This window comes from Schistocerca gregaria, chromosome 7 (assembly GCF_023897955.1).
Source record: "Schistocerca gregaria isolate iqSchGreg1 chromosome 7, iqSchGreg1.2, whole genome shotgun sequence".
In the NCBI taxonomy this organism is placed as follows: Eukaryota; Metazoa; Arthropoda; class Insecta; order Orthoptera; family Acrididae; genus Schistocerca; species Schistocerca gregaria.
This window is the reverse complement of record NC_064926.1, coordinates 117,184,542-117,209,969: the sequence shown is the minus strand read 5'-3', so window position 1 is coordinate 117,209,969 and position 25,428 is coordinate 117,184,542. Positions and strand designations below refer to the sequence as shown.

The following is a 25,428-nucleotide window of genomic DNA, read 5'->3' as shown; positions in this document are numbered from 1 at the left end:
AAAAGGGCAGAAATGAATACAATTAACTGAATGGTTGAATCCTTCAACCTTTCACATTGCGACCAATATTCTCCTCCTTGTTGCATCTCTCCCTTCGGAAGGAATTCTCTACAGTTTTCCTCCCTTTTTGTCTTGAAACGAACAGTCAAAAAAGTACAACACTGAGGCACTATTCTACTTAAACCTTCGAAAATATACAACACTGCTATGCTTCACATGTAACGCTTCCTCCCACAATGACTGCTAATGTCACGTGACACAGTCTCAGCCAATCCTGAACTGCGGACAGTGGCAAACGCAGGGGAAAAGGAGGGCAATAATTTCCTTTATACAGAACTTCATTAATATTCAATGCTGCGTGCCATATGTTGGCAGAATTTCGTACTTCTCCTAGTGGACCTGTTGTCTAGCTGCGATTTCAGCGAGAAGCAGCAAGTAGCAACTAAAAAGCACCATTGACATTCAACGCCGTGTGCCATGTTATGGACTACGTTCTTTATGAGACACTATCGAATGTAACTGCGATTTCCGCGACATGTCAGCAGATAGATACTTTATGCCATCTGTTGTCCTACGTCCGTACTTCGTTCTAAGGACTTTGTCTCTCACGATATGGATGTATTATACGCTTATGGTTGAAGAAACGAACCAAGAAGCTAATTTTTTCTGAGAAAAATTTTATACTCGGTTGAGAATTGGTGCAGCTGAGGATGTGAATATCGAGTAAAGGTTGTGCTAATCGACAGACCTATGGAAACCCTTCAATTTTCGTGACAGTTTAAACACACTCATCATAAAAGCTAAAACTGCAGGGTAATTTCAAAAACAGATTATGGATAAGGTTCCGATGAGTATTTTGATGCTTATGTCACACACATTCTACATAAACTAGTAAAAATGCAATCTGCTGTCTGCTATATCACTTTTACCAAATGTTTAACAACTGTATTCACAAGACTGATATTTTTCTCCAACAGTACAATACACAGTTAAAATTTTGTCTGTATTTTCAAATATTGCATTAGTGCCATTGCCAATGTCATCTTGTAACAATAAGATAACTTCTTTCACTGTTTTCACTTGCACATCATCAACCTTAAAACATGTAACCTTCCAACATAACATAACATAACCTAACCTTTAGCTACGCTACAGGTCAGTCTGTCATCATAACCAACATTCAAGCGAGGTGTGTGAATGGATCAGTATCACATGTTATCAAGTCTTTATCACTACAAGGCAGAACACTTTGGGGTATGGGATGAAAGGTCAAAATGGAATTATTGTAATTCACTCACAATGTAGTTCATTTTAATTTATCACCCCTTTCAAATCACATAATGATTCAATGACATACAGTGCCAATACTCATTTTGCACACTTATGGTATCTATTATGGCTCTTTTACACTGCTAATTCTCCTAGGGTCGTTTTGAATCATCGTGATTCTTTCTTCTAGATGTGGATGTATACAAAGAGCAGTCAGTAATCGAAAAGGGAACTGCATTTGGAAGTCATGAGGATTAATAAACTTTTATACTGTTGCTCATTACTAGCAATACAAATCACATTAAACAAGTCCTAATACTTCTGGTAATGAACGCACTGTAATGGGGAGAGGTTTCACACTTTACATAAATGATGCTATTACGTTCATTCACAAACTTGGAAATAATAATAATAATAATTTTATTGTCATTCTGCCATTACAGCAATAGATGTCATATACATACTAAAATACAATTAATAGTTTGAAAGAAACAACAGGTTTGTTGTTAACATTATAGTATTATATTACAGTTGATAAATTCTCTTATATCATAGAATGTGTGGAGGACTATACAGTCATGTATTGTTTGTTTGAATAATTGTTCAGGTAATTCTTGAACAGATTGAGGAAGATTATTAAATAATTTGTACCCCATGATTTCGTAGCTGTTGAGTGACTTTGACAATCTGTGGTAAGGAATGTAGAGGCACCTATTCCTTCTTGTATTGTGGCTATGTACATTTTCTCTGGTTTTTGTTTCTGGTAATTTCTTCTTCATATAAATTAGAACATAGTATATGTACAAGTTGATAACAGTCATGATTTTCTGTTCACAGAACAATGGTTTACAGTGTGCCTTATATGCAGAAGCAGTAATTATCCTAATAGCTTTTTTGCAGTATTAATATGTCATGTACACAGCTAGAGTTCCCCCACAAAATAATTCCATATGTTATTATACTCTGAAAGAATGAAAAATAGGATGTTCTAACATATTTTTCCGGGGCACAACACATAAGTCGCCTTAACAGGTAAATAACTCTTGACAATTTACCACTAATATATTGTACATGTTGACCCCAAGCCAATTTATCATCAATGTATACCCCCGAAAATTTGATATAACTTGGATCATCTGACAGAAGCTTGTCTCTAAGACTACAGACCATCTGCTGTGTTTTGTCTTCACTCAGCAGGAATCCATTTGCCTTGAACCAATTGTCTTTGCTGCACAAGTCTTAAGGCTACTGAAACCATCACTAGCGTGAAGAAATGTTGTATCATCTGCATACAACACAGTGGTGGACTTCATAAATGACGACAGATCATTTATCATTATCAGGAACAAAAAGGGACCCAGCACAGATCCCTGCAAAACACCTACCTTGACTTGTTCTATGCTCGACATTTCTCTCCCTACACAAACAACTTGCTAACGATTCTGAAGATATGATTTTATTAATTTAAGGCTGTTATGTCTAATGCCATAGAATTCCAGTTTTTCTAGGAGTGGCTTATGCTTTACACAGTCAAAAGCTTTGCTTAGATCACAAAATGTGAGTTGAGCATAGCCCTTATCCTCAAACACTTGATGTAAGTATTTGACTACAAAGTCTATAGCATCCACAATAGACAACTTTTTTCTAAAACCATACTTAGATTCACTAATTATTCCTAATTTTTCAAAATAGACAGATAGCTGTTGGTAAATTACACATTCCAGTATTTTAGAAAAAGCTGGGACTATGGAGATTGGTCTGTAACTGGAAGGTGAGTCCATATCTCACTTTTTATACATCGGAACTACCCTAACCACTTTGAGTCCTTCAGGAAAATATCCATCAGATATGCATTTATTTATACAGAATGTTAAGGGATACACAATATAGTCTATTACTTTCTTTACTAAATTACAGTATTGTCACATATATCTACACTTTCTGAAGATTTCATCCGTTTTACAATGCTTAGGACATGACTAGGTGAGACCTCAGAGTACAAATGTACCTGGGTCTGTTGGTGTTCTGCAAACATTTTTAGAAAGTAACTCTGATGAACTGGTGTCAAGTTGGATTATAGTATTTCCTACATCTTCAACAGGTTTAATAAAGAAATCATTAAATTTTTGGGGCTTATATTAATATTTTTGCTTCTTACTTCTTTAGCAACACCATTTATTAATGTCCACGCAGCTTTGCACTTATTTGTGGAATTATCAATGGTATTGAAATTATGTGCTTTTTTGTCTTCCACTATGGCTTTTTCTACACTCATTCCTGCATTTATATAGGCTAATCTGGCATGTTCTGTTTTCTGATTGCTACATATATTGTGCAACACCATAACTTGGTTTCCTCATATTTGACAATTGTTTAGTGAGCCATGAATTTTGTCTGTTTGTAGCCCTGTTTGTAAAGCTTTTGTCAGTTAATTTGCATTTCTTTATGGGGATGTTGTCATTAAATTGTATCAGAAAAGTTTTAAAAATCTCTCAAATAATAGTTTCCCTGACAAACCAGCACTTAGACTATAACTTGTGTCACCATGACATTGGGTGAACCAGTCTCTCACAGCAAGGGACTTACAGAGCTGAACAATTTTGTCATCTGTGACAGGTCTGGTGATTATAGCTTTTGGGACAGGCTTACGAATATTACGATTATCAATACAGAACCTACTTGTATAGTTTAAAGACACAGAGTCATGATCTGAAAATGGAAACACTGTAACATCACATGATTCTTCTGTAGGTTTTAAGTTGACAAAAATATTGTCAAGACATGCTTTATCCCTTGTGGGCCTGTTACTGATTGAGTGCAAATTGCACTGTCTTAGAATGTTTTTCAACTCAGTCACAGTAGGTTTGTGTGTTGTTATATCAAAATCTGCATTCAGATCTCCACCAAGTACTATGTCATAATGCAACCATCTGGTCCCTCTTAGTACATCTAACAGCATGTCCAATTGTTCTAGAAATACATTGATGATACCCTTAGGTGACCCATAGAGGGATACTATTACTAACTTAAAACTGTCCATAACTATACCAGTGGCTTCAAAGTTCTGTTCCTCACATAAATAATCTAGGTCCAACTTAACAATGGAGCAGCTGAATGACTGATTAATATATATTGCCACACCACCTCTTATATGCGATTTTCTGCAGTAACTATTTGCTACATTATAGTTATTAACTTTGACAAATGGAAGTACGCTCTCTGTAACCCAAGTTTATTCAGACAGAAAATATCAAATCTGTTATCTAGTCCAAAACTGTTTACAATAAATTCTTTATCTATTAGTCCTTGGAAAAATCAGATAGCAAATTTTAAGATCATAACTGTTGTTTATTTTAGATTGAACGTTTTGGTGAGGTGTTATGAAATTTGTTACACTACTTATCTTGTGGGCTTCTTCATCTTGCTGCCTTCCACTAAAAAATCATTTAGACAGACAGGAGGTGCTGTTTTCTGTCTGCCCGTAACACTTGATGCTGCTTCTCCTGCTGCAATTCTGTTTTCTCCTTTTAGAGGCACTGTAGTTACTGTTGCTGGTGAAACGTCTGCTGTTACTGCTACTGTTACTTCCTTTTCCACTGCTGCTACTGATAATGCCACTGGAGACTGTGACGCTTTACATGTTTGCACTGTTGTAATTATTTCATCGTAGGGTGTATCTGCAGATGTTTCTTCCTCATATGCTGTTGGTGCACTTTTCTTTTCTGTTGTCAAAAACCTGTTGCAGGTGGTGCTATTTTAACATAGGCATCCACTCCTGCTGTCTTTATCACCTGGAGAATTTCTTTGGCCAGCACTTTCTTGCCTAGGTTGTTTCTGTGCAGTCCATGTCTAGTAAAATGCACTCTTACTGAACTCGTTGCTTCAATGAAAGTTGTGTGCACAAAACCGCTACAAGTCCTCCTGAATTTCCGATTTATTGCGATGATTTCTCTGTTTACACACGAGTCTTCTGTTAAGTCGTGTCTGTAGGGAATGTTTACAACAAATACCTTCGAATGTGAAATCTTTCCTAGCGATTCTTTCAGTGTTCTTACAGCAAGGCTGTTTTAATTTTTATAGACATCGTTTCCCCCTCCGATTATGACACAGTTGACGTCGCTTTTCACGGAACTTTCACAGTTTTTCAGCACTTCTCGTAGAGGAGCACTAGGTTTCGAAATTCCAATCACTTGATATTTGGACTGCATATCAGACATGATTGTAGCCAGTCCCTTGCCATGACTCGTCGACAATATGTATGTTTCTTCCTTCTTCTCTGTTTCCTTTTTTGTCTCGTATTCAGTTTTATTACAAGTTGCTCTCACACGATTTTTTCGTTTAATGGTATTTGATGGTAACGTATTTCTGCTGGCAGTTGTTTGTTCAACAGATCTTTCTAAGCAGTTACCTGTTACACTGAGATTTTTTTGGTTCGTGATTCTGAGCTGTCTGCACTTAGAACATCGTATTTATTCATTAGTGGAACACGAAAAACATTGGTATTTAAGACAGGCCGAGAGATTTTCTTAGGTCTAATATATACACACTCTCGTTTGCCGGTTTGCGTATCTGTGGGAAGGTCCATATAGTCGATCAAACTTTTCAGCATTTCTGCATATTGTCTAGCTTTACTTAAGTCACTTTGCAACTCTTCCCTAGCACTTATATTTCGAGTCCAGCGTTCCACATTTCAAATGCAGTTTCAAGACCGTTGCACTCAGTTCCACAGTCACATGTAGGCCTATGTTGACCGAGATTTGCTTCCCCGGAACAACAAGAATGATACCATTTATTTACCACTACACATATTTTAACACCTTTTATCACTTTCTTTTGCACATAGCTTACAATTCACTGATGGTAATTTACCGATATTCATGGAGCGATTTGCCACTACATCTATATGCGCCGCCACCTTTATTCATGTAAGTTTATTTCTGACGAAGACGGTGTAAAGACGTGGCATATTTCCCAATTCTGCTCTCACTCATATTTTCAATTATTGCTATATCTAGTGACTGGACAATGTGGTTCAGATACTTCTGAAGCGGTTAGAATCTATATTCTAAACATAGTACTGGGTGGTATTATAACACGAACACCACCCAGTACTATGTTTAGAATATAGATTCTAACCGCTTCACAAGTATCTGAACCACATTCTCAACATCACACTATCAATATTTTCACACTTGTTCCATTACTATAAAGCTAAAAGCAAAGGAAGAACGTAAGTAAAACATACTTAATACTGGCTGTTTTACAACTGTAAAAGAGAACTGTATCGAACAGCAAGAGGGAGTACTGACCCTAAAATTGTTCAATATTATAAAAACTATTATACGGTACTAAGAAAAGTTATTAAAAAGTCCAGAAGCATGTCTATCATGTCTGAGATCAGTAACTCTGATAATAAAATTAAAGCAATTTGGAATATTATTGAAAGGGAAACAGGGCAACCAAGAGCACAGGAAGACTTTAGTGCCATAAAAATGAATGACAAGTGTACTAACAAACAATCAGAAATTGAAAATATTATCAATAATCATTTTTAAATGTTGTGGATAAAATAGGATCTGATCTTCACTAGAAGAGGCAAGGCTACTAATAGAAGAAGCCATACCGATGCAGTTTGAAACAACGGTATTTCCACCTCTGGAATCAGTAAAATAATAAACTCACTGAAAAGTAAAAGCTCTTACGGAATTGATGGCATTTCCAGCAAGGTACTTAAAGCTTGTTCCCCACAGGTAAGTAGGATTCTCAGCCACGTATGCAATAGCTCATTGGAGCAGGGTGTTTTCCCCGATAGACTGAAATATGCCATTGTAAAACCATTGCATAAAAAGGGGGATACATCAGATGTCAACAACTATCGCCCAATCTCTCTTCTGACAGCTCTATCAAAAATTATTGATAAAGTAATGTATTCAAGAGTAGCCTCCCATATTTGTAAAAGTAAAGTTCTAACAAAAAGTCAGTTTGGTTTTCAGAAAGGCTTTTCAACAGAAAATGCTATATACACTTTCATTGATCAAATATTAAATGCTCTGAATAATCAGACATCACCCATTAGTATTTTTTGTGATCTCTCAAAGGCCTTTGATTGTGTAAATCATGGAATTCGCCAAATCATTATGGTCTGAGGTAGCAGTGCACAAATGGTTTAATTCATACTTAACTGGAAGAATGCAGAAAGTTGAAATAAGTGGTTCATGTAATGTTAAAACAACAGCTAATTCCTCAAACTGGGGGGGGGGGGGGGAGGGGCTATCAAGTACGGGGTCCCACATGGTTCGGTCTTAGGCCCTTTACTGTTCTTGATATACATTAATGACTTACCATTCCACATTGATAAAGATGCAAAGTTAGTTCTTTTTGCTGATGATACAAGTATAGTAATAACATCTAAAAACCAAGAACTAAGTGATGTAATTGTAAATGATGTTTTTCACAAAATTATTAAGTGGTTCTCAGCAAACGGACTCTCTTTAAATTTTGATAAAACACAGTATATACAGTTCCGTACAGTAAATGGCACCACTCCAGTAATAAATATGGACTTTCAACAAAAATCTGTAGCTAAGGTAGAATTTTCAAAATTTTTAGGTGTGTCCATTGATGAGAGGTTAAACTGGAAGCAACACATTGGTGGTGTGCTGAAACGTCTGAGTTCAGCTATGTATGCTATTAGGGTTATTGCACATTTTGGTGGTAAGAATCTCAGTAAATTAGCTTACTATGCCTACTTTCATTCACTACTTCGTATGGCATTATATTCTGGGGCAATTCATCGTTGAGTAGAAAAGTATTCATTGCTCAAAAACGTGTAATCAGAATAATTACTGGAGCCCACCCACGGTCATCCTGCAGACATCTATTTAAGGATCTAGGGCTCCTCACAGTATATATATTCACTTATGAAATTTGTTGTTAATAATCCAACCCAGTTCAAAAGTAATAGCAGTGTGCATAGCTATAACACCAGGAGAAAGGATGATCTTCACTATGCAGGGTTAAATCTGACTTTGGCACAGAAAGGGGTAAATTATGCTGCCACGAAAGTCTGGTCACCTACCAAACAGCATTAAAAGCCTGACAGATAGCCAAGCAAAATTTAAAAATAAATTAAAAGAATTTATAGATGACAGCTCCTCCTACTCATTCGTTGAACTTTTAGATATAAACTAAGTGAAAAAAAAAAAACAATCATTAGTGTCATGCAATATTTTGTGTAATGTCATATCTTGTATAGGCATCTTTTACTAACCTGACACGTTCCACATCATTACGAAGTGTCGCATTCATGATCTAGGGAACAAGTATTAATCTAATCTAATCTAGTCTTGTTGATACGTAATTTTGTCTGTGGGCAAACCTATCTTTCGTATATCACATAACAACCGAGGAAAAATAGTTGGAAATACTAATAAACATTTTGTCAGTTGGGTTACTGAAACGTTACATTAAGCTCTCATAAATAATCGCTTATACAAGGAGAACTTATTTGTCGGTTGCACAGTTTAACCCATCCCTAATTAACAGGCGGAGGGAGGGAGGGAGGAGAAGAGACACGACATGGGTTCCTTTCTTGTGTTCAACTTTGCGCATGCGCAGATATTTCCAACAGCGCATTTGTGCATGCGCAATTTCCTGGAAATGGCGGCCGTGCCCATAGCGCATTGCTTCCCGTCTTTGGAGAGAATCTCTACGCTTTTTAGCAGATGATTGGGAGCTGGGGCCCATGAGTATCTTGATTGTGTAGTGTGTTGAGGTTAAGATGTGAAAAAAGCGCACTTAAAATTTATAGATGATTGCAACTCGCTTCTAAAGATAATTTGAATAAAAATTTGAGATATGATGCTCTGAGCGGCAAGTATTAGGTAAAAGTTGTGCAACATATTACTGTAAAGAACAGGATACTGTAAGTTTTGAAGTATAAAAATGGAAAAAAATGAGCCAGAAATTTAGGAAAAGTGCACGTGAAAACCGGGGAAGAATATTCTTGCTATGGTGACTAACAGCGCACCATCTCTGGGACCTGATATCCGAACAAAAGAAACAAATGTTTCATTTTACCTGGAGCATCTTTACACGCAGTCGATGTCGTCAAAATTACGGGGTATGTGCCCAACTCTTCAACGAACTACTAAAAATAGAAAACAAGGAAAATTATTCTGTAAAAACTAGAAAACAATCTCCGTTCTAGTGTACTCTGGCGTCTATGAAATTTCCAAACTGTCGAGTCCAAAGATGTTAATCTACGTATAATCTTTCCTGATTACAGTTGTATAAATAACATTTTTTAAAAATAAAATATAAGTGAAGCATTGAAAGTTAATCAATCTTCATACAACGACTAAGGACATTCCTTCGCACTTCATTTATTTATATGCTTCTTTACCTATACATACTTTTGCGTTTTCATTTTCTCTCCCCTTTTTATCACAATAAACTTAGGACAAGTTCCCAAACAAAGAAGAGGAGCCATAGCAGACAGCTTGCGCAATGAGGCAACGTCTGGACACAAGGACGTCATTGCATAGATGCGTTCTTCCACAGATTCTTGTGCATGCCCTTTTATTTCCATGTGTCTGAGACTGCGCGCGTTGAAAGAGGCACCGTATGGACATCTTAAATATTTCATTGCGAAATCACTACTGCAGCATCAATCTGCGCATTGGCAGCGCTTGCAAGCGGCACAGCTTGTAAATACTTTTAATGAGCTACAACATTCTCAAACTCACATTTTGCTTCCTTGGAAGCATTTTTTAAACTTCCTGGATATTAATTGTTGCATGCCGGCACCCTGAGGGCTCTTGACTCTGAGCACTATGGGACTTAACATCTGAGGTCATCAGTCCTCTGGAACTACTTAAACCTAACTAACCTAAGGACATCATCACATACATCCATACCCGAGGCAGGATTCGAACCTGTGACTGTAGCAGCAGCAGCAGTGCGGTTCCGAACTGAAGCGCCTAGAACCGCTCGGCCACAATGGCCGGCGAGGGCTCTTGAAACTGCACTTATGAGGCATTAATCATTGGCGTGGCATACCGGGAAGTGTTACATCATTATACTCTGACAAACTATGCAAGTTTGTCACAGTGTAAACTAATACTTCAGACAATGTTACATTATATTAATACATTGTATATTCACCATGTGCTCCCAATAATGCCCTTTTTTTTAAAAAAATTATGGTTGTACAAAACCAAGAACTTACTTTGCCAATGTAAACCTAACCACTAACATCAGTACCATAACCAAATATTAAATAACTGTAGTAGCGCAGCATATTTCCTCACTGGGAACGAACAGAATGGTATGTTGTGTTTACTTCTAAGGAAGTGATGCTCACAGAAGAAGGTACCTGAAGTCACAATTATATACCCTACGAGACAGCAGCAAACACATTTTAAGCATCTACTCACTTTTTGTAACAATCATAAAATTTTCCAGAGTTGTTAAAAATTCATTTCTACAAGTTGGCACTAAACATCATTTGTAGCTTTTTATTCACAATATAAATTCCAAAACTGTGCTACTTGAAGCAACTTTACGACTATAGTGAGACCTAAAAAATGTTTTTTTGCCTGCTGGAGTTGTGTGAAAAATGTATTTCGTGTGAAACGGCAGCAAAGTGCAACACAAGAAATATAATAGACGTCTCTGGTTCTATTGTACGTTCTGTACCATGTTCCTTGGTTGTTGTATTCAACGTGTTTTACCTGGAAGTGCAAATATAGTTACTGGCACTAAATGTGTTTTATTCACTATTACTTATTCACCTGTGTCGACTGTGCCTTTTCAAATTACTTTAATTTCTGTTTCTTCTTGTAAATACTTAAATTTATGAAGAATAAAAGCATATTATGAGCATGAAATAATATATAATTTACTCAAGACGAGTATCAGAAAACACTCAAATATCCTATTATGTGGAGAATCAGGAAATTTTTCTCTCCAATTTTGGGGAATTTGAATACTGGCATTGGCAACGCTGGATGCAAGGAGAGCTAAGCGGATACTTCCCGTCTATGACATTCCTGTTCCGAGACATATCACCTAGATGGGATCCTAAAACAGCCAATGATATCGCGTGCACCTTATCCTTGGATACATCGCATCAGGTCGCCGCTTACCGCTACATCCAACCTCTCCTATAACTTGCATCTAATGAACTGTAACGCCTGTGATTTGACAAACTACATCAACAGCAACATTCCTTTTGTTGCGAGCACTTGATGTATCATAACCAAGGGACTTTCTGTTATTACAGAAACATTCGCCTTAATAACAAAGCACAAAAAACTAAAGCTACAGCGCAGTGGGCTATGTTATGTCAATAATTATAAATCGCATAATACAGTAAATTGTGTTTGAAATGTATTAAAATTCCAGCTGTTCATACTAATACCCAACACCTAATTTTCTATTAGCAAGATGTTAAGCAATCTATAATAATTAGCTTGTATAACCAAATTTAATTGTAAGTGAATTATATCTTCCATATTAATAGTTAACTATTTAAATAAGGAGGAAAACTGTCACTTTTCAGATACTTGTTGATAACGTAGCATAATACTTGATTTAATGTAACTACGTATACCAACAATTTAGGACTAATAAGAATGGCCCCTGAGAAATGCAGCTGAATGGCTCTGTGAAGATCTATAACATTGTTTTAGCCATTCAGGGGTGCATTGTAAGAAATTAATGTATCTCCCTATGCCAGAGATCAAATGATAATGTATCTGTACCACGTCCATAATTTTGCGTTTCAAATTTTTCAAATCAATTGACTCACGCAAGTCTCCTTATTACCTTTTGTTTCCTGACGGTCTTCCTGTAAGGATGCATTTCTTTGTTCGACAAGGTTTCACTAGTAACAATAATAGTAGTTACAGCTACCAAAGTTCATTTCTGTTTTTGTTTACAGGTGATTTGTCCTATTCCTTCAGTAATAATGTATACAGAGTTAGTTAATCTTTCAGCTACTGTATTTAACTACATTGGGAAGTCACTGGTTTAGTGCAATGGCAACACACCATCAAATACGAATTTGTGTTTTTACCAGTCAAACCGTGCAACCTAAATTCCTTATTATGAAGTTCGATAACTTTCTGTGCAATGAAAATCATTTTTGGATTATACTTCAGACTACCACAGTCCTCCATCACCTAGCTTTCCCACTCCACAATGACAACTCTGCCCTGGCTAAAAGAAATTAGAATATAGCAGCTAATGCTGTCTTCAGCCAAGTATGATTTTTAATACTAGTTAACATTAAAATTCACATTATTATCAGCTTTTTTAATATGCTCCTGCTGTGGTCACTGTGGTGCATCATACCTATAAACAATCAGTTTCCACTGAAACTGATCCAGAGACACTCATGCCACCTGTTGGGAAATCTGCGGAGTCTCTTTCAAGGGAGAATAATAGTTCCACATAAGGAAATGTCAGGAAGGGATAGGAATAACGCCATGTGTAGGCCTGGGGGTTCATTCAAGGTGTTGAAGAGGCTATTATGGCAGCCAATGAGGGAACAGTGTGTAACCAACTGCAAATTGTGGTACACATTGGGATGAATGATGCTGGTCGCGTGGCTTGCTCACGGAGTTTGAACAAAGCGCACAATATACAGGATTGTCCCCATAACTGACTGTGGCTCCACAGTTCTGGATTGTGTGGAAGGACTGAACCAGGGACAACAAAGCTTCTGTAACAAGCTAGGCTGTGACAACTCTCCATCCAGTCCAGACTACAACAGCTGTAGCAGACTCAGAACTGTGTGTGTGTGTGTGTGTGTGTGTGTGTGTGTGGAGGGGGATGATCTGAGACAGATGAGAATATAAACTGTCACCGAGAGGGCCACCTGAGAGTGAGAAAACCAAGAGTTTTTTTTAAAATGAGCAGCATAGATGTTAATTATAAAAGCAATAATTATTCTCTGATATTGCAATGTAAAAAGTAGTAACCCTCTTGCATCTTGGCTGGAGTAAAGGAAGTGTGCTGTCTCCTTCTGGAATAGTGATGAAAATGATCTGAGAGATCATGGACACAAAAAAGGATTTTATTGTGGGACTTTAAAAGAGGAAAATGCATTGAGAAACTTTTCACAAGATTGTAAATAACAAATGTATGTTAATTAATTGGATGATATCATATCATGAAGACATATCTTACCTTTCATTAATCACAACTGTAAAAGTTGTTATGAACAAATAAACCATCATCATCAGATTGCACACTGTTTCCTTACTTTCAAAAATTGAATTTCAGCTTTTAGGTGAAAGAAAATCAGTACAAGAGAGTTTTGCTGTTGATGGAAGTAACCTATAGCTAATCAGACCACATTGCACATACACGGGACCAGTTACATCTTTATTTTCAGAAAGAAGTGTAGCACGGCATTTATTCTCTGAGTAAGTAAACTAAAAAGCCATTTCAGGACAGTAACGCACATCGTGACAGTTGGTCAATGCCTTCTTGTTAGATTGTATGCTAGATAGATGACTGACCCCCCCCCCCCCCCCCCCCCTCTCTCTCTCTCTCTCTCTCTCTCTCTCTCTCTCTCTCTCTCTCTCACCCACACACACAGGCAATCACTTTACTGCTCCTCCCATCATCCAACATCTATAATATTCATGAACACCTGAAACTGACTGGCTCGATACTGCTTGGGGATGCCCACGTATGAATAAGTGTCACCAAATTTCTGGTGAATGCTGACCAAATATTCTGTGAACAAGGTACACTACTCTGACCTAATTTTACGCTATTTAAAAATCTTCATACATGTCACATATAATGATACATTTTTTTTTTTTTTCAGAAAATATGGCACAGAACACGTGTTGGCAATGCATGTCTGTATAGAGTTAGAGGAAACCAGTGGGGCAACAGAATGCCAATGAATGGCTATTAACTAGCTAATGCTGTTAATGCCCAAATGAATTATTTTTTGTGGGTGGCCAACCCTTCACATCAAGTTTTTGGTGCATATTGACATCTGTTACTACTTTAGGAGTATCTGCCAAAATAGGACTCATCAAATGAAAAATGACACACACTCCCCCCCCCCCCCCCTCTCTCTCTCCCCCTCTCCAGGGCACTATTTGTATTAACACTTATTTTAAAACTTATAATCTATCAAAGATCTAAAGTAAATATGAAAAATAATATTGAAACTTTGTCTTTTTGAGTATATTACTCTTGGAGAGATGTCTATTACACATATCCCAGTAGTGCTTTAAATAATAGCATAAATGGAAAGTTTCCTGGCCCCAATATTCTGCTAAGTGGCCGGTCTCCAAAGCATTAATACTTTTTTATGTAGTAGAGAAAACATTCCGCATTACACCTGTAGCAGGAAATGCTGTTCTGTCTATCTCATAGTGACAGTGATCTTGTGATATGTTGCTTATTTTTTCCACCAGTTCGAATGTGTTGACTTTTCCTGGTTATAAATTTTTGCACCTGAAATATATTTCAACTGTGATTATGCCGATTTATTGGACTCATCACGTGACAAGAGTAATATTACAATCAAGAGTCTTCAACATAATACTGAAATCTCCCTGTAACACTCGTAGTATTGTTACATTGAGAATATTTACTTTGGGCTTGCTACACTCGTCTGACAGAGCATATAAAAATACCAAAGTAGATACTTCATCTCATGGAATTACTGAGACCACCAGCCCACCTTGAAGACATATGGTGGTGGAAAGAGCATCTTGCGCTGTTACTATATTGCTTGTAGTTTACGGCCAGGTAGACACAGGTTACACATCACTCTACTGGAGTGATGTATACCACCACAATATATTCTGTAGACATCTCAGCACTGTCACACCAAATTTACATTTTCTTAGTGGAAATGTACAGTCAACGAGCCAAGTATGTTTATGAGTAGCAAAACTGACTGTCACCCATCATTCATACCTTACTATTGTACAAGTAGGCTTTACTACAACTCACTTCCAGCACTCTACTCTTGTTCTGAAGCCATGGCTCACTTGCTACAAATAAAAGGGCTAACTGCTTATCAACTGATTATGTTTACTAAAAAAGTAACTGCTGATTACTCAGTTATGTTAAATGGCTACTGTGTATCATGTTACCATTTATAAATCAAATGACACATTAATATTTAACAAAGCATAATAGTTACCTGCATATCATAAGAAAATTAGCTTTGGTACTTGGCATTCTGGTGATAGGAATCTTCATTCTTGAAATTGCATAACCATGTAACACACCACTATGGAACTGGTCATCATGCTATTTTTATTTAAATGTAAAAATTTAGTTTGTGATAAATTCCTAGTGGTTGACATAACTTTGTCATTTGCATTAAAGTCATATGTATGCAATTTCTCAGTGCTTTACACACTTTATTTATATTTCTCATTTTGATCCCTTCATTGATCTTCGAGAAACCGATTTTGTTCTGTGTACAGTCTTACTTAGATTTTGAGAAAAGTTTCTTGGGCAAATTTTGCTCAGAAAGTGAAATTTGAAGTTGTCGAAATTATAGGGAAAGACATAGTAGTATGAAAGAATTTAGCAAAAATCAGATACAGCCCATTTGGATGACTTTTTGATGAGCTTTCACAGATGCACCGTAAACGTTACTTGTAGAGATGCAATGAAATTTAGTTTATGGTCTAGATGACACCCCTGATCAGTTTTTGAGATATCTTCACACACTAGACAATTATGAAAAAGGTGGATAGAAATAATCATAGTTTTGATGATTTTGAGCAAAGCAAAGGAATAAAAAATTGGAGAAATACCGACCACAAAGTGTGACACGTAAGCCTTCGCGGAGGTTTACATGCTTTGTAAACTGTGTTTGCAGCTGCAGGGTTCCTGCTATGCAGTGCAATTTTTCATTTCTTTGGGAGTTGTATTTGTAACAATGTTTAGACACAAGTATACAACAGCAATGCCAATGTTACAAAATTAGTCTGTGGAAGTTCTGTCTTGTTTTATTCACTTATGAGACATCCATACTCACATCTTAATCATATTGTGGAAGAGAATTATCTGGAAGGTAGGATAAGTCAAGACAGATACTTGTTTAAAACACTTACACATTAGTAGAGCCTTGAGTGCTCATGGATAGGAGGACTGTTTACATCTGTGATACTGATATACTTTACACCTACAATTGACTTAAAACTCAGGTGACGTCAACCAAAATGCTTTGTTTTATTTACTATAATATTTATGCACTGTTGCCAGTAAGTAACTCTCCTAGTTTTTTACTTGACTGTAACATTCTCTATAAACACACAAATAATTACTTACACTAATGATAGCACAACATGTGAAATAAGTAAATGACAACTTTAAATTAGACAAAATGTTTTCAAGTTTCACTATTACATGATGAATTTTTATAGGAATGGAATCCCTCATTTATTGATGACACGTTCCACATCATTACGAAGTGTCGTATTCATGATCTATGGAACAAGTATTAATCTAATCTAATCTAATCTATGCATGTTTGTATAAAAGTGAAAGTACTCCAGGAGGAATCATTAGTAAATAAGCGGAGTTTCAATGGACTTTTATTTCATTAAATTTTGTTCTCTGGAAACGTGTATAAGATGTCACATCATAGCACATCAAAATTACCTCCGCATATCCAATGGCGATACTAACATAATGGAAAACACGGAAAAGTAACTAGATGTGAATCCTGCTGGAACCTGCAGCTTGTAAAACTTAACAGTAGGTAAGTTCATAGGTTGTGGCAATATTAGGTGGGTCAGGCAGCATATAGCCAATTGTTAATTTAATTCATTATGGAGATACAGTTCATCGCCAAAGGCTACTATAATAAACCTCACTTGGTCCATGTTTTTATGTGCATGTTAAGCCTTAAACAATTCTGAGGAAACACCGTGAGAAAAAGAACTACTCCAAATCAAAAAGAAGTTGTTGGGTTCTCTTGACATTTCAGTCCATAGATAATGGATGAAGTCTAGAGCCCAATATCTTTTGGCCTCTGTCCCCAAACTGAAAAACAAAGAGGAAACCTGATAATTTTTCTGAAAGAGATCTGCAAAATTGTTTTTATTTATGGTCACCACTACTGTTACTACTATCACGTGGTTTATGTTAACTAATTAATAGCAACAGGAGATTTTACTAAGTACTCATGGGTTATTCAGCTTATTAAATTTAAGGGCACTCCATAACCCTGGAGATACACGACTGGTTTGAAAAACAAATCAACAACAAATATTGTTGTACAAATCTATTTTCTTCTTAATCGGAAATGTCTGATTTCATAACAGTTATTCTCAACAAAATTACCAACAACAGCAAAAGGCATATGCACTTTTACTACGTAAGCTAAATGCTTTATTACTCTTCTGTCTAGATGAACACTATATGTAACAATTAAATGAATGGATGAATGGCAACAGGCAAAGTCTACAATACATTTAATATAAATCAGCAACACACACACACACACACACACACACACACATACACACACACACACTTATTACACAATCAAATAATTACCAGGTTCATTAAATGAGTGGAAATTGGGATGAGATCAGAAATTTTGTGTAATATTAAATTATGCATTTACATATTCTTGAATTCACCAGTTTTATTTAACATTAAAATATTTGGATTTTCACGTTCAAAGTCTGTCATTTCTCGCTCTCGTTCATCCTGACCCCATTCTCCCAATGTCTTCATCACGTCTGGCTGGTTCCTCCGCCACTCTTCCTCTTTCTGCAATCAACAGATTACTTCACAAACTCACTAAAGAATATAGTTCTCCACAGACCAGGCACATTATTATAAGTGTACTGTAAATAATAAATTATCTTACCACAGGCAAAAACATTTTGTTAAAAGTAAAATTCAATCTCTATAAATACAATTTTGTAATGAGTAAGACAGAAGATATTAACTAAAGAATAATTATAGAACAGCTGCACACATGACAAACAGCCACAACATACACTGTAACAGGTGTCAACATTTAACACCTGGCTCTTTACTAATGTCTGGCTCTAACCCATGATCTTCTTTGCTATATGAGGCTTGAGAGCATGTGTCCTTAGAAACAGAATCTTTAGCATCTATTTCTTCAGATTTATCCTTTTTTATATCTGATGATGGATCTTTTGAATCATTACCACCTTCTTTGGCGACCACTTTCTTAAGAGGCGTTAACGATTTCTTAGGAGGCGGTGGAGGAGCGAGTTCATCATCCTTTTCCGCTATAACTTTTCCCCCATCCCACCAGCCATATGGCAAGTCACTTGGAACCTAATAGCAGAAGAACATGAGAAACAATACACAAGAAAAACACAACTGTAGGTGTGGAACTCAGGAATTGTATTGTTTCTTCATCATGCTACATTTAAACTGTTTAGAATGGGGAAGGGATGGTACTTCTGGGAATTATTAGTTTTAGTAGAACTGGCTTCCAAACAGTTACACTCTATTAATCCCACAATTTACATTAATATCTGATGAGGAAACAGAAACCACATGCACAATGCAAATGAAATGAAATTTGTATTAACAGTTACTAAAATAGATTTTTATTTCACAATGTGACAAATGATACAAAATTGATGATTTACTAACATTTTCTCAGCAATCTAACTGAATGCTCTCCACCCACATACTCAATATGAATACAGCTTCACTCTATTATTTGACACACTGCATCCTGAATATAATTTTCCAAGACTTGCTTCAGCTACTGATCACTTTGGGTTCTGAATTGCAGAGGACTAAACTGACAACTTCATTTTATGACACCCTAACTTATGTGGAATTAACCAGGTATGATAGTCTGTTACCTCTGTACAATAACTGTCATACATAATAACAAGTATCTTTGTACACAAATATGTCAAAGGAGGTTGCAGAAAAAACAGGGGAAGACAAGATGAAAGCAATGGTGTTTGCGGGCAACTTGCTGTGGGGGAACAGATACATGCTTGTGAAGAAACTGTGTGACAGTATAGGATGAAATTATGTGAGATTCTTGTTACATCTAGGGAAAAAAAAAACCCCTAATGGACGAAGGTAGAAAGTGTCAAGTACTTGGGAAGTGTGATAGAGGAAAACAGAAGAATGAGAAAGAATGTGCTGGCAGACAGGTAAAAGCATTCCTACAAAGTTTTAGGAGCCTGGTTTGGAACAAAGACGTCCCACAAAAAAGCAAAGAAGTGATATACATAAGCTACTACATCCTAACTTTGGCCTACGTACCTGAAATACGGGTAATAAAAAGAGATGCTAGCAGATTACAGGCATGTGAAACAAAGTTTCCCTGGAAGTAGGAGAGAAGTAACAAGAGGAAACAAGATTAGGAATGAAAGGGTAAGGGAAATAGTGAAAGTGGAATCCTCGCAGAGCAGGATAGAAACATCTAGGCTAGGATGGTAAAGGCACTTAAAAAGAATGGAAATTGTGATGATTCCCAAGAAGATAAATAAGACCTAACTGAACCCAGAAAGATGGTAGGAAAACAGGATTAGATGGCGAGGCTTATGTTCCAAATAGATCCAGCCTAAAGCTGGGAACTGCTGTAAAGATGATAATGATTACAATGCCTTTATTTAACATCTTTAGAAAAAACATTATCGTAAAGATTTATGAAATTCATGTGTGCTCTTTTAATTTTTTCAGTCCTGATTGTAGCTCTTTCTTTTCCTCTTTTCACTTTTTACATTTATATTTTTCTAGATGTTGCCATACTTGGTTTTTAAAATTCTTGGTGAGTTACTTTCATTAGTCATGTATTCTGTCTTCGCAAATGATATTTGTTAACATGCCTCCTCAGCTATTTCCTTCAGGAGTTCTGGTCTATTCTTTGCATTCTATGAGGTTCCATCTAATCATAACAAGATCGTCTGCAAAAGCCAAGCAATTTATTGCTTCTTTTGATCAACCCAACTTTATTAAGTTATTAACATTTTGTTTTTCTTCTCAAATTTTCCATTCTTGTTATAACTTTCTCCAACACATAGTTGAATAATAATTATGACAAATCTTCTCCTTGTCTCATTCCTGATACAATTTGAAAAGGATTAGAACTTCTTCCAAAAAAGTTTAATTTTACATTTTGTTTTTGTAAGAGTATGTTTAGTTATTTCCAGAGTTTTCCTATCTACTGCAAATTCCTTGACAGTTTTGGGGTGGGAGCCTGGCTACTGAATCATTTTTTTAAATCAACGAACATTAGCACTATCTTATTATTTGATATTCTCATGTAACTAATTATTTATTTAGATGTGTGTATCACACACTGCCATGCTGAGAGCAACTGTTAGCCATACCCAAAAATATACTGAAGATGCTTCATATTCATTTCAAACTCTTCATGACCTCTAGACCCTCTGCCAACTTATTTCAGAAACTATTTCTATTTCGCATTGCTTCTTGTTACAACAACGGAAACTCCTGAAGTGAGGACTTAAAAGTAGATAAACAGTACTAGCTTGAAAGCCAGTAGGGTATGTGCTGTTTCCTGCCTGTGTGTATTGCATGTCAATCAGCTAAGTTGACGTCGTCTTGAATTTACTGCAGGATCCTAAAATCAAAATGATGTCATATGTTTCAGTGGGACTCAGCAGCATCAGCGTATCCCTTAAAGATGGCATAGTGATGGATCACCGAAATATGGAGTAATGTTGCTTTTAGGATCCTGCAACAAACCCAAGACAGGACTACCAAGAATCCGTTAAGTTACAGGTAAATTATTATTTTCTTAATTTTTATTTATTTCTCACTTTGTTTCCTTATTGTAGAGTTATCTAATGGACAGAAGGGCCTTTTACATTTACCATTCTGCTCATTTCCCAGTAAGTAATGTATTTGTCATCTCAGATCCCATCATTCATTACCATGCAGTTTAGCTTTATTAAAAATTCTTGCCTTTGGCCATATGATTCTTTAACAAAGATGGAATAACACATGCCCAATGCTCAACAGGTTTCCTGTTTTATCACTGCAAGCCTGGGCAGAAGCTTGTCCTGCCTCCAGCAGCTATTCTACCTTTTTCCAAAACATTTGCATCTCTTTGTAAGTATTCATGGAAATCTCTATTACGTCTTGTTGTTTGACAAGACCCAAGTTTTCTGTCAGAAAGTGATACTGCAAACAATCATTTGTCATATCACTAAAATCTGGATTGTAGGTCATTCAATAGAAGTTGACATCTTCACAGTATTGTAATTTAAAGTTGTGAAAACTCTCAAAGACTGGCATTCAAAAATAGTCTCCCACGAGAAATGAGGCAATAGACTACAAGTTGTGCTGTCTGTTGGGTATTTGGTTGCACTTTTTTGTTACTGATAAGCTATGTATGGTATGTGTTTCTAATTGTGATTTTCACAAATTCTAGAGATGGAATCAATGTGTATATTAAGGCACATGCTTGACATAACAAACCCCCTGCAAACTGACAAATTTAATAGAAGTGCCTAGGAAAAATGTGAATGATCTTTTTTTCCTTATCCAGATGCAGTCTGAAAATATTTACCAAGATCTTTTACTTTACTATCACAATTATGCATACTCTATGTGAGGGAATTAAACAGATTTTGTTAGTTAGGTCTGAACTGCTAATGTAAAAGTAATATTTAGTAACTGGTGAGATTCAAACATCAGGCTGAAGTAGTGGCTATGTCCAACATGTGAAAACAACAGGACAGATTAATCTGTATGGATTAAGTTCTCAACATGCTTTCATTTAACCAGAAACAAAAAATAAAAGAGCCAATACCAGTATTTATTAGTAGAAACCTCATCAACTTTACATGAAGGGCCAGGGAAAAAGAGAGCAGGCAACCTCTTTTTGAGTAGTTGTTATAGCTCTATTCAGACTGATCATACGCACCTGTTGAGAGGCTAAAATTGAAGGTGGGGAGCCTCAGGTGAGTCCAGAGATATTAGCATACAAAGTTTTACCATAAAGGGAAAGAACCAGGTAAGCCAATTTTTCAGGGGAAGGAAGGAGGCAAATCAGTGGTGACATGAGAGGCCAAAGTAAACGTAAGGTCACCAAAAATATGCAGATATGTGCAGAAAAGTCTAAAAACAAGTGGATGTGTGTACTTTGACAAAAGAGGAAAGCATCCTACTTTCTTCAACCGAGAATCATCATAGCTCGAAGAGCCACTGCAGCCTCAGATTCCGAGAAAACCAACTTGACTGAAAATCTAAATATAAAGAGCATGTGCAATACTTTTAATCAAATTCATCCTGGCACATTTGTATTATATGACATTTCACAATGCTTTTCGAACACAAAATCCAATGCTTTGTTTGGATATCCTTGTGCTGACACTTGGGCTGAGTGTGAGGTATTCACAACAAAAATGAAAACTTTAACAATGGAGAAATGTAAGGCACAAACTCGTCAGTTAACAACAAACATTCCTCACATGAAAAAAAAGCTGAAGTGTTTGATGATTTGAAAATGAGCTCCAAATTGCAGGTGAAGAAAATTAACAAGAAGACGGCTATCTGCACATACTGCAATAAATGTGCCCCTTCAAAATATAGCATGTGATGACCTTCACTTTACATGGCAAATTTTGATGTGCTCATTCAAAACCCATTTTCTTGCAACAGGTGAATCCTTTTTTATCTTTATCCTGAATGCACTGTGAAAAAGAGGGTATGTGAAGTGATGTCATTCCTTTTTCACTTCATCACTCATGGTTTAAATGAGGTCTCTAAAGAGCTCTGTATAATCTGTGGATGATCAAAAATAAATACTTAGTCTTCTTCTTCATTCACTAGGCAACTCTCAAATTGGCAATCTGAAGAAGATCACAATTACATTCCCTGTGTGTGGCCATTCATACTTAGAATGTGACAAAAATGTTGGATTATGGAACACACAGACGCTGATTTTCAAATGGCCGAAGATTTCAAGGAAATGATCAAAGTATGCAGATATAAGCCATCCCCTTGGATTCTGGCCAGTGTAAATCAAGAAACTGTGTTAGACTGGAAATCACTGCAAAATTCCATTTCAAAATGCAGCCTATTAAGATAATATTGTCTGAATCCAGCCACTACTGTGTGCTGAAATATCAAAGGACTTATCAGGGTGGAATGCAAACTGGCATCATAAGAGCACCATTATGACAACCAGATCCGGGATGTTTTAACTGTGCACACCTGTTTATAATGGTGTGCTTGATTTCAGAATTCCTTTTTTGTCTGATGTACAATAGCTTTACAGTTACCTCCTGTTCACTGTAATATAACAATTGCATTCTTTATGCTAGATTTCCAGGCTAGAATGTAACATTTGCAAACTGTGGCAACCTTCACAGCAGCAAGATGACAAAACTTCAGCTTCTCCATAGCTAAATATGGTATGTGAGAACTATTGCTGATCTATCATGACCAGAAATTCCTTTAGCCATGTTTACTATGGAATTACTGTCTTTTTTGCTTGAGCTACCTGTTTCTTTCCCTTTACAGAGTGAAGTTTGATTGCATTTTTGGAAATTATCTCGTTCTGGGAACACAATGGATGCCAATAACACAATTTTCACATGCACCCAACCAAGAAGTTTCAATTGTGACATGAAAATTGTGTATGTACTCATATACTGATGTTACCACAATTCAAACATTAAAAGATCGCTTTTTCTGGAGCTTAATACCAATTTATTTACCTGGTTTTCTCCCCTGACCCTTCATATGTTTAACACTGAACAAAATATGAATAAAATGACCAAGCACAACAAGAACTGAGTGAAATTAATTAAGATTCTTTGAACTATTTAAAAATATTACATAACTGCTATGGCTTAACATTTTATAATTTAACCTTTTTCCTTTTTAATTCAAGATTGAATTTATTAACACAAAGCAAGGAACATTGAGATGTAATGCTGAAACTGTTGAAGGACCACAGCCAGATTTCCTTTTTCCTAACACAATGACAGAATCTATATGAATTGCACATTTGTCAGATTCCCTTTGGAGTTAGTATTACAGAATAAATTCTGATGACTTGTCACTAGTAATGAAACATTATGTGAGTAATGCATAACAAAGGCCGTGTAATTTATTGGCAACTGGCAACTAACAACTAATATTATACATGTTGTTGTTGTTGTTGTTGTTGTTGTCTTCAGTCCTGAGACTGGTTTGATGCAGCTCTCCATGCTACTCTATCCTGTAGAAACTACTAGATCTCCCAGTACCTACTGCAACTTACATCCTTCTGAATCTGCTTAGTGTATTCATCTCTTGGTCTCCCTCTACGATTTTTACCCTCCATGCTGCCCTCCAATGCTAAATTGGTGATCCCTTGATGCCTAAGAACATGTCCTACCAACCAATCCCTTCTTCTAGTCAAGTTGTGCCACAAACTTCTCTTCTCTCCAATCTTATTCAATACTTCCTCATTAGTTATGTGATCTACCCATCTAATCTTCAGCGTTCTTCTGTAGCACCACATTTCTAATGCTTCTAGTCTCTTCTTATCCAACCTAGTTATTGCCCATGTTTCTCTTCCATACATGGCTACACTCCATACAAATACTTGCAGAAACGACTTCCTGACACTTAAATCTATACTCGATGTTAACACATATCTCTTCTTCAGAAACGCTTTCCTTGCCATTGCCAGTCTACATTTTATATCCTCTCTACTTCGACCATCATCAGTTATTTTGCTTCCCAAATAGCAAAACTCCTTTACTACTTTAAGTGTCTCATTTCCTAATCTAATTCCCTCAGCATCACCAGACTTAATTCGACTACATTCCATTACCCTCGTGTTGTTTTTGTTGATGTTCATCTTATACCATCCTTTCATGAAACTGTCCATTCCGTTCAACTGCTCTTCCAAGTCCTTTGCTGTCTCTGACAGAATTACAATGTCATCGGTGAACCTCAAAGTCTATTTCTTCTCCACGGATTTTAATACCTACTCCGAATTTTTCTTTTGTTTTCTTCACTGCTTGCTCAATATACAGATTGAATAACATCGGGGAGAGGGTACAACCCTGTCTCACTCCCTTCCCAACCACTGCTTCCCTTCCAAGTCCCTCGACTCTTATAACTGCCATCTGGTTTCTGTACAAATTGTAAATAGCCTTTCACTCCCTGTATTTT

At 36.5% G+C, this 25,428-nt stretch overlaps 1 protein-coding gene and 1 long non-coding RNA gene across 6 annotated transcripts in view; one reads left to right on the top strand and one right to left on the bottom strand.

Annotated features, from left to right (window-relative positions):
• The first annotated feature begins 355 nt into the window (after positions 1-355).
• Positions 356-23,952, top strand: LOC126281341 (uncharacterized). Of its 2 annotated transcripts, XR_007551253.1 has the most exons (5): positions 356-813; positions 20,903-21,033; positions 21,274-21,363; positions 23,583-23,672; positions 23,782-23,952. It is a non-coding gene; the product is annotated as an uncharacterized LOC126281341 (long non-coding RNA). The 2 variants fall into 2 exon arrangements; XR_007551252.1 differs by having other exon boundaries at positions 21,274-23,672.
• Positions 16,479-25,428, bottom strand: part of LOC126281338 (peptidyl-prolyl cis-trans isomerase FKBP4-like) — a 126,066-nt gene continuing 117,116 nt past the window's right edge. For 2 of the 4 annotated variants that reach the window (XM_049980220.1, XM_049980221.1), the window contains exon 9: positions 17,901-18,591. In XM_049980220.1, coding sequence (XP_049836177.1) covers positions 18,295-18,591 — 297 coding nt within the window. In that variant the 3' untranslated portion in view covers positions 17,901-18,294. Of the gene's footprint in view, positions 18,592-25,428 lie in introns of all 4 variants that reach the window. The other 2 variants (XM_049980222.1, XM_049980223.1) reach the window with 2 other exon arrangements.